This window comes from Mesoplodon bidens (assembly GCF_964165515.1).
Source record: "Mesoplodon bidens genome assembly, chromosome: 3".
NCBI classification, from domain to species: Eukaryota; Metazoa; Chordata; class Mammalia; order Artiodactyla; family Ziphiidae; genus Mesoplodon; species Mesoplodon bidens.
The window spans coordinates 30,130,941-30,145,424 of NC_138178.1; the positions used below are offsets into that span (position 1 = coordinate 30,130,941).

The following is a 14,484-nucleotide window of genomic DNA, read 5'->3' on the forward strand; positions in this document are numbered from 1 at the left end:
CTGCGCTCGGGGAGGAGGTGCTAGGTAGCGCCTGAACAGCTGAGCGGGTGGCTGAACGGGTGGCCGAGATGGGGAGCCCGACCTCGTCCTGCCCGGGAAGCAGGGTGCGTGGTTTGTCAACAGCCACTGGCCACCCCTGTTTCTACAAGGCTGCCTCAGGAATGGTGTTTCTACAGGGTGGAGCTCAGACAAATGAACCCACCCCAGGGGCCACTGTAGGAGCGAGAAGACCTTCTGCGACAACACTGAAAGAAGGGTCCCCGCCCCCCAGAGTCCAGCAGGTCACAGAAGGTCAGAGCTAGAAGGTACCAGGGGGTGTGTATTCTGTGCCTGTCTCAACCGGCCCAGGCCCAGATGCCACCCACACTCAGGGAGGGAGACGGCCTGTCTCAGGACTTAATTCGGGGTTGCCCCCTCCTCCACTAAGCCTGTGTCCTCTGCAGCAGGCAGAGCGTCGGTCACGGGCTGATCACACCTGTCCTCGTTCGTTCACCAAACATCTCTGTGTCCATTACCAGCCATGCAGCAGGAGGCACTGGGGACACAGCAGCCGCCAGAGGACCAGACTCCAGAGAGCAAATGTCAGCAGGACAAGAGCAGAGCCAGCGCGTGCGGTGCAGGCCAGAGGTGGGGAGTGGATGGGCAGGATGGGGTGGTGGGGAGGTGCATGGCAGGCACTTCCGGGCTGCACCGAAGCAGCCCCCAGCTCGGCACGTGCACCCGTGTGGAATCGTTACAGAAACAGGTTCCCTTCCGGCACCCACATCCTGCAGGCAGAGGGTCACCCCACTCACCCCTGGGGGAGCCTGTCCACGCGCGTGGCTTTCAAGACCCGCCATTTGCCCACAGCACTGAAATGTGTGCACCTGGCCTCCAGGTCCACTTCTCTACCTGGATATGTCACAGGCACCTTCAAACTGAGCTCCTGACCCTCCCCCCAGCACCCACTCCCCCGCGATGGCCCAGATCTAGGAAATTGCATTCCCTTCTCCCGACGCACAGGACAAACCTCCGGAGTCCTCAGGGCCCCCTCTCCTCTCGGCACCCACATCTGATCTGTCAGCATGTCCTCTTGACTCTACTTTAGGAACCAGCTGCTTTCAATACCTCCACTGCTGCCCCCCTGCCCCAGTCAGGGTCACCTTCACCTCACACTGCGATGGCCTGCTAACTGCACCCCCCACCGCCTCTGCCCTCTCCCCACACCAGCCGCACTCAGTCACTCCGATCCAGCTGTCAGAGTGACGCTGTCCACATGGTGGTTCAGACCATCCCCCTCCTCTGCTCAGAATCCCTCCGGGGCGTCCCACCAACATCAGTCCTGACGACAGCCCACAAAGCTCGGCGCAATCCGGCCTTGCTGCGTCTCGGGCACCACCAGGCACACTGCATCACCACCTGCGTGTCGACAAAACCCCAGGGGGAGCGCTAGACGAGGAGGCCCGGGGTCTCCTAGGCGCCTGCCTGCTCCGCGCCCACCCAGCCCCACAGTAGGCTGTCTGGAGCTGGGTCTGGAAGAGGAGTGGGGTCCGGACAGGCCAGAGAGTGCGGAGGAGCATCCAGGCCAGCAAGGCCCATTCCAGGATGTGGACGTACTACACAGGCCACAGTCAGGAGAGCATCCAGCTCAGCTCCACGTCCCAGCCAAGGATGCTGAGGTCCAGAGAGGAGCCCTGACTTACTAAGTGCTGAGAAACCCACCAGGCTTATCCCGCGCTTCCAACAGGCAGGCTGGCTGTGGCATGTGGATGCACAGCCTTCACTGCTCCCCTGCACGAGTGGCCGGGGTGGTGCCGGCTGGCGCGGGGACTCTACCTCTGCCTGTGGCACAGGGGATGCAGCCTGCCTGACAAGCCGACCCTGGACCTTTAATAGGGCCAATGCACTCTGGGGCTTTTAAAGGACTAATTGAGGAGCATCTAGTTTTAAAAGACGTCAATTTCAAGTGATTTAAAATGTTAAGTTTTTGTATTTTCAGAATTTGTTCCACTAATGTATTGCATAATAGTTATTATTTTAAAGGCAGCAAGAAAGTGATTTGGGGGGTGGGTAGGGGGACCTCGGAGACGACTTGATCACTTAAAGTCAATTTTTTTTGCATAAAGCAAGTCAACGCGCCTCTCTTCTCCCCGATGTAAAAAAAAATCCGTGAAACTGTTTTACAGAGAATCAGAAAAGAACCAGGGCAGAGGAAGGGTTTAGGGTCATCAAAAAGAAGAGCATGTCTGCAGAGAAGGCCACAGGGAACAGCCGATCAGAGAAAACAAACCTTGGGTAAAACTGTTCCACAGACAAGCCAGACTGGAGCACAGTCCCTGCACTCCACCAGGAACCCGACAGACGGACTTTGGTAGAGCTCAGCACCTCGGTGGTGACTACAGGACAAGACATCACAGTTACCTGCTTTTCCTTCCTGGTGTATGGACCCTGTCACCTAGATCAACGCCTGGCCAGTAGCAGGCATTTAATAAAGATCAGTTAAACAGACGATTAGCTAAGAGCTATGAAAGGGAGCAAAAATTACCAGAGAAGTAAACAATCTGAAAACATTTAAAAAACCATTCCATTTACAATAGCATCAAAAAGAATAAACTACTTAGGAACAAATATAACCAAGGAAGTAGACTGAAAACTATAAAATACTGCTAAAAGAAACCCTAAATAAAGGGAAAGACATCTGTGTCCACGGATGGGAAAACTTCATGATGTTAAGACAGCAATACTCTCCAAGTTGACCCACAGGTTCAGCAAAATCTCTATCAAAATTCCAACTACCTTTTTTCCAGAAATTAACAAGCTGATCCTATAATTCATATGGAATTTCAAGGGACCCCGAATAGCCAAACCAATTTTGAAAAAGAAAAAGTCAGAGGACCCACATATCCCTGATCTCAAAACTTACTACAAACCTTCAGTAATCAAAACAGTGTGTTACTGACATAGGGAGAGACCTATGGACCAGTGGAATAGAGTTGGGAGTCCAGAAACAAGCTTATACATTTATGGCCAATTGATTTTAGACAAGGTGTCAAAACCATTCACTGGGGAAAGAATAGTCTTTTCAAAAAATGGTGCTGGGACAACTGGACAGCCATGTGCAAATGAATGAATTTGGACTCTTACCTCACGCTACATACAAAAAGTAATTAAAAATGGATCCAAGTCCTAAATGTATAGAGCTAAAACTATAAAACTCTTAGAAGAAAACATAGGTTTTGGGACTTCCCCGGTGGTGCAGAGGTTAGGAATCTGCCTGCCAATGCAGGGGACACGGGTTCGAGCCCTGGTCCGGGAAGATCCCCCATGCTGCGGAGCAACTAAGCCCGTGTGCCACAACTACGGATGCTGGAGTGCCTAGAGCCTATGCTCTGCGACAAAAGAAGCCACTGCAATGAGAAGCCCACACACCACAACAAAGAGTAGCCCCCACTCTCCGCAACTAGAGAAAGCCCATGCGCACCAACGAAGACCCAATGCAGCCAAAAATAAATAAATAATTTTAAAAAAACCCAAAACTTTTGTGCACCAAAGGGCACTATCAATAAAGTGAAAGAAAAACCCACATAATGAGAGAACAAATTTTCAAATCATATTAACCGATAAGGGTCTAGTATCCAGAATATTTAAAGAACTCTTACTCAACTCTTGCTGTATGATTATAACTCCATTATAAAAGACAAACAATCTAATTTAAAAGTGGGCAAAAGACTTGAATAGACATGTCTCCAAAGAAGATATAAAATGGCCAAGAAGCACATGAAAAGATGGTCAACATCACTAATCATAAGGGAAATGAAAATCAAAACCACAATGAGATACCACTTCTCATCCACTAGGATGGTTATAATTAAAAAAAAATGCTGGTAGAGAAATTAAAATCCTCATATCTTGCTGACAGAAATGTAAAATGGTCTGGCCACTGTGAAACAGTTCAGCAGTTCCCCAAAAAGTTAAACACAGTTACCATATGACCTAGCAATTACACTCCTAGGTATACAGCCAAAAGAACTGAAAACACATGTCCACACAGAAACTTGTACATGGATGTTCATAATAGCTATTAAGTAGAAACAACCCAGCTGTCCACCAACTGAGGAATGAATAAACAAAATGTGGGAGAGTATTTAGTCATACAAAGGAAAGAAGCACTGACACCTGCTACAGTACGGACGAACCTTGAAAACATCAAGCTAAATGAAAGAAGCCAGTCACAAAAGGTCACGTGTTGTATGATTCCATTTTTATGAAACGTCCAGAAGAGGCAAATCCAGAAACAGAAAATAGGTGAGGAGTTGCTAAGGGCTAGGAGGAGGGGAATGGGGGTGACTGTTTAATGGGTACTGGGATTTCCCTCTGGCGTGATGACAAAGTTCTGGAATTAGATTGTGGTGACGGCTGCACAACACTGTGAATGCACTGAAAGCCATGGAATTGTACACTTAATTTAAGCAGTGACACTTATATTATGTAAATTTTACCTCCAAGAAAAAACAACAACAAAGAATGATCCAGGTACTATAGTTGAATAAAAGCCTAGAGTTAACAAAAGGATTGAAATACAAAAGTTGCTGGGACTTTCCCAAGCCCCACTGACCTTGTTTCTCTGGGTTGCGGACCTGGGATGGCATGTCCTGGATTTCCAGGGTCCATTCCCCCTCGGCCTTCTCTCCCCAACAGTGCACGGTCATGAACTCCCAGTTTGTAAAGCCTTCGTTGGAATGATCCAGCAACCTGCAATCGGAAACGTGGGGTCAGAACACAGGGTCCCCAAAGGGATGGTGGCCGGGGTGACCAGCCCACCAAGGGCTCTCCTGCCTGAGAATTATGCCCAGGTGATTGCACAGCTGGCTGACGTGCCTCCCAGGGCAGAAGGGGCCTGGCCCGTGGCTGGCGTGAAGGTGCAGGAGACGCTGATGCCTTCAGGCCCTGGCTGTGCAGCACAGCCCTGCACGGCACCTTCACCTCCGTGGCCTCACTGGGTCTCCAAACACTCTGAAAGGAAGGCAGTCAGGCTGCACAGGTGGTGCCAGCATAAGGCAGGGGCTGGGTCAGCGGTGGGCTCCTCCCCCCACCCTAATTCGCAGACGAGAGGCCCCGGGAGTAGGGATCTGCTGCAGGTCCCCCCTCCAGTGACTGGCTGAGCTGGATGCCCTCAAGGGCATTTTGACTCCTGTCCTGGGTTCTCTCCATCACCAACGAACACCCCCAAGTTCCACCCCAGGAGGGATCCTACAGAGCCCGTGACCCCCCAGTTCCTGGATGGAGGCTGGGCCACACCATCCTTACCCCAAAGCCACAAGGTCATCACAAAGGAGGCCTTTCTAAAATGCTGGTTTATGGAACGAAGGAATCTTTCACATTTGTCTGAGAGCCAGCTCTTGTGGTTCTTCTCCAGAAGATACAAGTAAGAAAAAATGAACAACTACTCAAACTTGTGGGAAAGATGTTGTCCCTTAATCTCCAGGGCTTAGCAGCTTTCCACAGCTGCATTTGGGGGAGAGAACGCAACAGGCCTGGTGGTTTTCCACTGCGGGCAGGAGGCACCCCTGGGCGCTCCTCCCATGGCCCGTGTCCCCTGCAGGTGCAAGAGCCCCCTTGGTCCTTCCAGACTGGAAGAAGGTCCTTCCTGTTGGAACTTCAGCCCCAGTCCATTTTCTCACACTTGGTTCAGGCAGAAACAGGGAGCAACTCATGGACACCCTCCCTCTCCAGCACCCAGGGCCCCTCAGTCTCTGTAGAAGGAACAATTCTGGACTCTTCCTTCACAGCCTAATTTTCTATCTCTATTTTGGAATAACAATTTTTTAATGTAGAGGCTCTTTACTGTTCATCAGAAATTCAGATATATGTTTCGTGTGATGTCAGATTCAATTCCCAATTGGGGGTTCTCCAAACATCCATTGTACAAAAATGTTCATCAAGGAAATGTGCTTTGCGTGGAGAACAGTGCAGGGAGGGGAAAACCTCTACTTTCTTCTAAGAAACCACAAAGGTCAAGGCTGATCTTCACACACGATGCCAGATTGAATCTAGGGCACTGGGGACAGAACAAAGACAAGCTCTTTCAAGGGCTGAGGTACTTAAGATGTCAGCTTACTCGGAGCGAAAAACACCTGGAAACCCGAAAAAAGCTTCTGAATTAAGCAAGATGTGAAATAAAGTTAGAAGGTAATCGATCCTACACTTGATCTTAGCCAAAAGGCAGAGAAGCGATTGGATCCTAAAACACAAATTCTTGGTATAATCACACAAACTGCCTTGGAAAAAACCAAATTCCCAAGACTCAGATGACGGCCCAGTGGCTCCGGACGGGTTGAACATGCTTGATGGCGCTGGCTCAATGTGACCCAGGGAGCGGGCAGCTGTGAACCAGGTGAGCTCAGCAGTGCCCACTCTCTCATTCCAGGGGCTCCAACCCTGGGCCTGAGCAGAGGGATGGAAGTTAGGAAGGGATGAACACAGAGCCGGGTGCTGGAAGGTTTCTGCTGACGGGTAGGCAGGTGTAAGATGGATGGGAGCACAGCCAGCCCCTGAGCCAGGGACCATGCCAGCATTTCCACCTGTATCATCACATCCAGTTCTTGTAATACTCTTAACTGTGACGGAGGGGTCACAGGACGTTTCCAGAGTTGAGGAGCAGTGGCCAGCTCCCAGGTGCCCCACTGAGAGGTGAAGGAGCAGGTTGTGAGCTCAGGCCTCTGGGCTCCAGAGCCCACGCCGGCCCTCCCTGGTCACTGCGGCCCCCACCCCAAGCCTCCCGGTGCTCAAGGTCAACGCAGGCCACCATTTGGGGTCTGCACCCAGCTCCTGCCCCAGATTCAAGGGTTGTCAACTTGGATGCCTCTAGGCATCTGGCCTGGAGCAAACGGGGGTCCAGCGAGGTGACCTCATGAGAGCCTGGGCACAAGCGGCCCACGCCCGGCCTCAGTGCTGGTGCAAGGACTGGGCCCTGGGGTGCTCTAGTGAGTATTTGCCCTGGAACATGAGCCCAGTATTGGACAGCTTCCAATTTTTCAAGAAACACTAGAAATTTGGACTTTTAAAGGAAATCTCTAAAAGTTCTGATTAGTAATAACAACTCTGGTTGCAAAATAGCACAAAGCTGTAGCTTGCCAGCCGGCACCCTCAAAATACTCGTGCCCATGGTGGTCTCCCACGTGCAGAGGGTGGCCCGGGCCTACCTTCAGAGGGGAGATGTCACCTGTCACTCTTTTGTGCTATGAGAGGGGAGCCCAGCAGGGGCCAAGCTGGGTGCCCAAGCCCTGGGAGCTGATGAAGCCAGGGTCTGGTCCCCGGGTGTGTCCAGAGCACTGAGGACAAGCCCAGGGCTGGGCCCACAGTCTCCTGCCACAGAGAGACCGGGCTGCTGGGGAGGCAGGGGGTGCCCAGGAGGACACAGCACACTCCCCCCTCTCTGATGGAGGCCGACTGCCTCTCTCTGTCATGCAGAGCAGCTGGGGACAGAGGGGCATCAAGAAAAAAGGCCCCTCTCCTGCCTGGTCCTGTCTGGAGGCTGTCACTCACCCCCATTTCTGAATCCTGCAGCCCCAAGAAGGGCTGCAGCACTGGGCAGGGGACCCAAATGAGGCCAGGGGGCCCAGGCGCAGCACGCAGGCAGGGGGGGCTGCGGTCCGGCAGGCAGGGCAGTCTCAGGGTGCATCCTGAGGGGTACAGGGCACGACTGCCAGTTCTGTTTTTCAAGAGAAGCGGGAAATGCTGATTTGTTCGTGACACCTTTTTTCTCCCTCTGCCTCGTAGCTGGAAGGAGCCGGAAAAGGAGGCCCAGGCCCCTCTAGCCTCCCCCGAGCTCCCGATACCCCTTCACTCTGATGACCCGCAAGTCACATAAATGCAGCAAAGCGCTTCTTGTCTCAAAGTCTGTCGAAGAAATGACTCCACAGCCTTGCACAAACCGGGCACCACAAACTGTGCACCAGGCTCCAAGAGTTCAGAGCCTCCCTCTCGGAGCATCTGCTCCACGGGGACCGTCCTAGTGCATGGGCAAGACCTCCGCAGAGAGAAGCCTCCCAACACCTGTGCGTCTCCCTCAGCGCCTCCTGCCCGTGCAGGCTCTACCCCAGGACACAAAACAGTGCTCCTCTGACACGTGTTCTCACTTAAAATGCAGAATGAATACGATAAAAATGATCTCCAATGACCTCAGCAATGAAGTCATAGCCAGAATTCCATGCATTTCTCCACTAAGCAATGAAACCACCACAAACCTTTGTCACTACTTACTGCCTGAAATGGAGAGTTTCCCAGGGCGGTTTTGAAGGGCAGGTTGCAGGAGCCTATTTTTTCAGGTTTGTTGGGTGTATGTGTGAGTGTCTTCAAGAGGCAGAAACAGCTAGACCCCCAGTGTGCCGGGGGCCTTGCAGGGCCATGTGACCTTGAGGTGAGCCCGGCTCCCACCCCGGCCCCCCAGGCCAGCCTAGATTTACCTCTTTGCCAAAAGCTGAGACTTGGTCCCTGAGGGAGAAATCAAGTGGATCTGCAGGTCTCCTCGGCGTGGGTGGGAGATGGTGATGCGGGCCACCACGTGCTCCAGGTAGCCCACACGCTGGTCCGAGTGGTCGGCACAGGCGGTGGTCAGGGCGCTGGTCCTCAGCGTCTGCACCACGGGGATGCTCCTGGTGGAGGAGGGAGGGGCTTAGTACTTGGCACCTGAAGCCCTCAGTCGCGCATGAGGAGGATGGATCCAGGCCTCCCGGCCGCAGCCCCTTGGTCTCACACTCAGAAGTGCCTGTTGGGGTTACATCACCTGCCCAGAAGAGGTTTATCGTTCTGGAATTTGCTTAGAGACATTTAAAGAATGTCTTCTTGTGCAGACTCGGCTAACGTACCTACCCATGGAACCGCCCCCTCGGTGCCCTAACCCTTTGGCCAGCTCATCTCCTCAATGCCTGGGGTCTGCAAGGCTTTAAAACCCCAGCACTTCTGTCTCAAAGACTGGCCTTGAAGATATAAGTCGTGATGCTGAATGATAACAACAGCAAACATTTCCTGAGTTGGCTGCGTGCTGGACATCAGCCCCTGTTGTGAGAATTCACGAGGACTGACCCTTTTGATTCAGAGAGAGATCGAGGACCGTGCCCAAGGTCACAGAGCTACTGAGAGAGAGAGCTGGGGTTTGAGGCTCTGAGTCCCCAGAGGTGCGCAGCTTGTGTGGACCCACACTCGTGTTCAAGAAACCAGGAAAGAGGAGATGGACAAGGGACCCAGGGCCAGACCTGGCCTCTTGTGCTGAATGCACTGGTCGAGGCCACAGTGACTAGACAGGAGATGGTCTGCTCAGGACCGTCTGCTTGAAGGCTGGGGGCCCCTTCCTCCCCTGCCCCGTGAAGGGGGTGGATGACAGTTCTCTGTACAAACTCAGGGGAGCTTTATCATCTGGGATGGATGAGGCACCAAGCCTCAGTCACTCAAGACTCAGTTCCACCAGGATTTTCTCACATGCTCCCCAGATGGAGCAGACAAGCCTGCACATGACGCTGCTGCAGAGCCCCAGCCAGGCCACCCTCTGAGTCTGCACCACCGTGGCTCACCCTAATGGTCTGTAAACTGAACAAAGGCCACCCTCCGCCTAGCAGCACAGGAATAATTCCCCACCGCTTGGCCAGCGCTCTGTTTATTATGGGGAGCGATTTTCCCATTATATTTTCCCATTATGCCCGACTTCCCTGTGGGGCGGTGCGGGGCTCACAGCGTGGGCTCAGCATCTCAGGAATTACGTCGCATGGCTCGACTAGGCCCGAGTCATAAAAAACAATCAAAACACTTATAAACAGTGATGTAATTCCCTCAGAGGCTCTCTAAATATTTGAAAACATGATTTGCATACATCCTAAATTGATTTAGAGATGCTGATTTCTTCCATTGCCTTCTCCCAAGTTTCACTGTCTGTGTTTACAGGTCAGTGGGCCCCCCGCTGTGGGAGACGCAGTGCAGAACAGAAAGCTCTGGAGAGTTCCAGCCCCGCAGGGCACACATGTATCTCCAGGTAAATTATTCCCCGCCCTCTTGCACTAAGAAGGCAGCGTGGGTGCTGGGGGAGGGGACCCCTCCGTGTGAAGACTCAATAAACAACCCCATGCTCTCCTGGGCTGAAGAGCAAGATGGGGGTGAAACAGAAACAAAAGTCATAATGAAGTTTTAAACTCTGTACGTGCCCCCACTCCCAACCATTTGCCAATTAGGATGCGGAGCAATCACCCTGCTCTAGAAACAGACCTGGGATCCCAGCCAGGAAACCTTAATCCTAGGGATGAGGTGCAGGCATTCAGAGAATAGGAGCAGGAGGAAAAAAAAGGGCAGCCCGATGCCCCTCACAGCCGCCTCCCTGGGCCCAGCCCTGGTGTGGACATCTAGAGGAAAGCGCAGCTCAGGGCATGTGGCATCCTCAACAAGGTTGTCAAAGCCTCTTGCAATCTGCTGTTTTTACTCTGGCTCAGGGACCCCAGCTGCCAGGCCCCTGAGGTCACAAAGGTTGGCCAGTCTGATGCACAGAAGCTGCAGGGTTTAGGTTAAACAATGCACAGAAACACAAACACAGATAAGTTGTACTTTCATCACCAAACTTGATTTAGAGAGATCTTAAAGCTCCCAAGATAACCGAAAATGTTCCTCTGCTACTAAACTCCGAAACTGTTGTCTGTGCACAAAGCCATCTTCCCAGGACCTAGGGGAACCGAGGAGTAAAAGGTCCTATAAGACCTCCCTCCAGACCCAGTGATATTCAAGCTCTGGGGGCTGCCCTCCTTAGAAGAGGGCTCTGGGGACAGAGACGTGGCACTTCCTGTTGAGCCACACGTCAGACTTAATTATGGACCTTCCAGATGTTCTTTCATCCTAAGGGCCCTCAGCAGCTCCCTTCTCCTGAGGGGGGAGGGCTACCAGCCCACAGGCTTCATAGTAACTTCCAGGTACCTCCATCCAGTATTCTCTAGTACATAATACCACCTAATTGCTTGTAAATGAGTAGAAACAAGTTCGCAGTTTACTAAGTTCAAGGCGCTTGCCAAATCACAACACTTAGAATCTTACGGCATCAGTGACAATCAGAGCCAGAGGCAGAAATGTTTTCTAATAAACCAAGTGGCTGGGAAAAGCGGGAGAAGGTGGGCCACGAGCAGAAGCTCTCTCCCTCCCCGCCTTTCTGCTCAAGCTGGGAAGCCACTACAGGTCAGCACACACAGACCTCCTTTCACTGCACTTCGCTTAATTGCGTTCTGTACAAATTGAAGGTCTACAGCAACCCTGCGACAAGCAAGTCTGTCGGCGACACTTTTCCAAAAGCATTCGCTCACTTAGTGTCACGTTTTGGTAATTCTCACAATATTTCAAACACTTCAGTATTATTATTAAAAGTTCTGGTGGTCTGTGATGAGTGATCTTTGATGTTACTATTGCAAAAAGATTATGACTCACTGAAGGCTCAGATCATGGTGAGCCTTTTTTGGCGATCAAGTATCTTCTATTAAGATATGTACATTGTCTTTTTATACATAATGCTGTTGCACACTTAACAGACTACGGCACATTGGAAACGTAACTTTTATATGCACTGGGAAACCAAAAAATTCATGTGACTCGTTTTATTGCAGTGGTCTGGTACTGAACCAACAATATCCCCAAGGTCTGCCTGTATTCCTCACTCCCACCTTGAAGACCTCTCCCAGCTCAGCTGCAAGGCCAGACCTGTGCCTTGGCCCCGAGCATCCCCAGGGTGATGCCACCTTTCCACACACAGGGCTGGGGCCAAGCGGGCGGTGCTCAGTTCCTCCCCCGACAGTCCTGAGGTCACGTGGAGCTGGAGACCCAGCAGCACCAGAAAGCAGCAGTGTCCTTCCCCCTGTGGTATTCGGCGTCTGTCTGGGGGAGAAGAGGCTGCTGCAGAGCCGAGGACCATGACAACGGAGGGTCATCCATGAAGGTCAACCAGGAAATCCCTGCACCGACCTTCTAAAGGGTCATGACTGGATGGAGAGGGGTTAATTGACACAGACTTATTAGATTTAGGAAGGCAACATGGCCTGTGGGAGGGCCTGGGGCCATCTGTATGGGGACAGCAAGGAGGTTCTGAGTCACTTCTTGGGTCTATGTTCCAGGATGACCGTTTTTGGAAGGAGAGTCATGAGAGTCTGAGGCAGAGATTCTATGACTTTCTTATTCAGGTTAGTCCACATTTAGGATTTTCCTTAGATGAAATTACTTTTGATGATCAAACCATAGACGATCATTTAGGCTGCAGATAAAATTTAGCTTAAAAAAAAAAGAGGCTAATCCAGTATATTAATTTAGACAGGGCTGCCCATGATTAATTGGGCTATAAGGTGTTTTAAACACACAATGTTTAAATTTATGGCACATATTTCTCTTATATGTGAAATGAAGGGGCTAAATTAGCTGACTTTAAACATTCCTTCCAATTCTAAGGTTCAATCTGATGGGGGTGGGGGGAGACAATGAAATTACAGTCAATCCTCATCATCATGAGTCCATATTTGCAAATTCACTTACTCACTAAAATTTATTTATAACTTCAAATCAATACTTGTGGTGCTTTTGTGGTCATTTGCAGAGAGAGAGGCAAAATATGTGAACTGCCCAGTGTGTGTGTTCCCAGCTGAGGTCAAACAAGCTCATACTATAAACAAATGTCCTTCTTCTGGTCTACCGAGTGCCACGTTTTTCACATTTTTGTGCTTTCTGTTGGTGGTTTCACTGTTTAAAATGGCCCCAAGCACAGTGCTGCAGTGCTGGCTAGCATCCTAAGCACAGGAAGGCACTGATGTGGCTTGTGGAGAAAATCCATGTGTTGGTTCAGGCCTGAGTTACAGTGCCGCCGACCATGGCTCATTGTCAATGAGTCAACTATACACTTTAAAGTGTCTCTAGACAGAAACACATATAAAACAAGTTTCTGTATTGACCGGTTGACAAAAGTGTCGTGATCAGAGGCTCCCAGGAACGATGGTGCGGCATTCATGAAGTCAGCGTTTGTAGTGACGTCATAGAACACAACTACTGTGAACAATGAGAATCATGGTATCATTCAACTTCAACTGCTTGTCTTAGAAGTAGGGAGCGTTCACAATGTGGGGGAAACGGTTTTTTTCTTTTTTTAGTTAATTATTTATTTATTTTTGGCTGCGTTGGGTCTTCGTTGTTGTGCGTGGGCCTTCTCTAGTTGTGGCGAGCAGGGGCTACATTTTGTTGCGGTGCGTGGACTTATCACTGAGGTGGCTAATCTTGTTGCAGGGTGCAGGCTCTAGGCCTGTGGGCTTCAGTAGTTGTGGCACGCAGGCTCAGCAGTTGTGGCGCATGGGCTTAGTTGCTCCGCGGCATGTGGGATCTTCGTGGACCAGGGCTCGAACCTGTGTCCTCTGCATTGGCAGGTGGATTCTTAACCACTGCGCCACCAGGGAAGCCTGGGGAAACAGGTTTGCATCAAAAAATAAGCTAAGGGGATTTCCCTGGTGGTCCAATGATTAAGACTTCACCTTCTAATGCAAGGGGTGCAGGTTTGATCCCTGGTCAGGGAGCTAAGATGCCTTGCGGCCAAAAAACCAAAACATAAGACAGAAGCAATACTGCAACAAACTCAATAAAGATTTTTTTTAAATGGTCCACATCAAAAAGTCTTAAAAAAATAAGCTAAGGAGGACAAGGGCTGCAGGAAAACAAACAGTTAACTGAAGGGATATGAGGAGACAGAACAAAGGTCGAGGGCCTGGGTATGGTCACCCCCAGCGCAGGACTGCAGAGCACCCCTTGAGTTTCCTCAAGGCACCCAGGCCCATGTAGGATGCCATGATGGAGGAAGCCAGGAGCAGCGTCCTCATACAGTAGCAGGCAGGCACGGATCAGATGCCCTGGAGAGGGGCTGGGAGGGCAGGGAACCTGCACAGTACAGAGCAGGAAAGAGGGGCTTCTAGCTGCCTGAAGAGCCGTGAGCCCCAGTTGTGTGCCACAGCCTCCCTACAGAGCCCTGGAGTCGGGCTGGCATGGGTCCAGCCACACAGGTGCTCCGGGCCAGCCCAGCTGACCTGCTGCACGACAGACACCAGGGCCCGGCCCCTTGGGTGGTGGCAGCTGACTGAGACTGCAGGAGCCTGCAGGTAGCCAAGGCCAAGGTGCCTTCCCGTCTCAGAGCCAGTGTGCCCCACAGCTGGGATGCAGAGGGATGGAGGGAACGTGTCCTGGGGGACGTGGTTCCATCCTGCCTGAGCTCCTGGGATGCGCGCCTGCCCAGAGGGACACGTTTCCCTGTCTTCCCTCCTCAGTAGAATGACCAAGCCACCCTAGTGTGACCTTCAGAGAACGGTGTTCATTGGTATTCAGTGCAGGCGTCCTGGTGAGGACTGTGGCCACACCTGCCAGTTCTGCGTGAGGTCGTGTGGGTTCTGAGCCAGAGGCCTGGGTGTCCGTGGTCACAACGAAGAGCACTGACACCCCTCTACCCTCGCCCGCCCCTCGGCC

The 14,484-nt window shown here is 51.6% G+C and overlaps 1 protein-coding gene across 4 annotated transcripts in view; it reads right to left on the reverse strand.

Moving 5' to 3' along the window:
- The window catches only part of PCSK6 (proprotein convertase subtilisin/kexin type 6), a 193,566-nt gene that overhangs the window by 48,204 nt on the left and 130,878 nt on the right, over positions 1–14,484 (reverse strand). For 3 of the 4 annotated variants that reach the window (XM_081227293.1, XM_081227292.1, XM_081227294.1), the window contains exons 12-13: positions 8,445–8,633; positions 4,595–4,731 (exon numbers count right to left, since the gene is read on the reverse strand). In XM_081227293.1, coding sequence (XP_081083419.1) covers positions 4,595–4,731; positions 8,445–8,633 — 326 coding nt within the window. Of the gene's footprint in view, positions 1–4,594; positions 4,732–8,444; positions 8,634–11,578; positions 13,434–14,484 lie in introns of those variants that run through there. The other variant, XM_081227295.1, reaches the window with a different exon arrangement.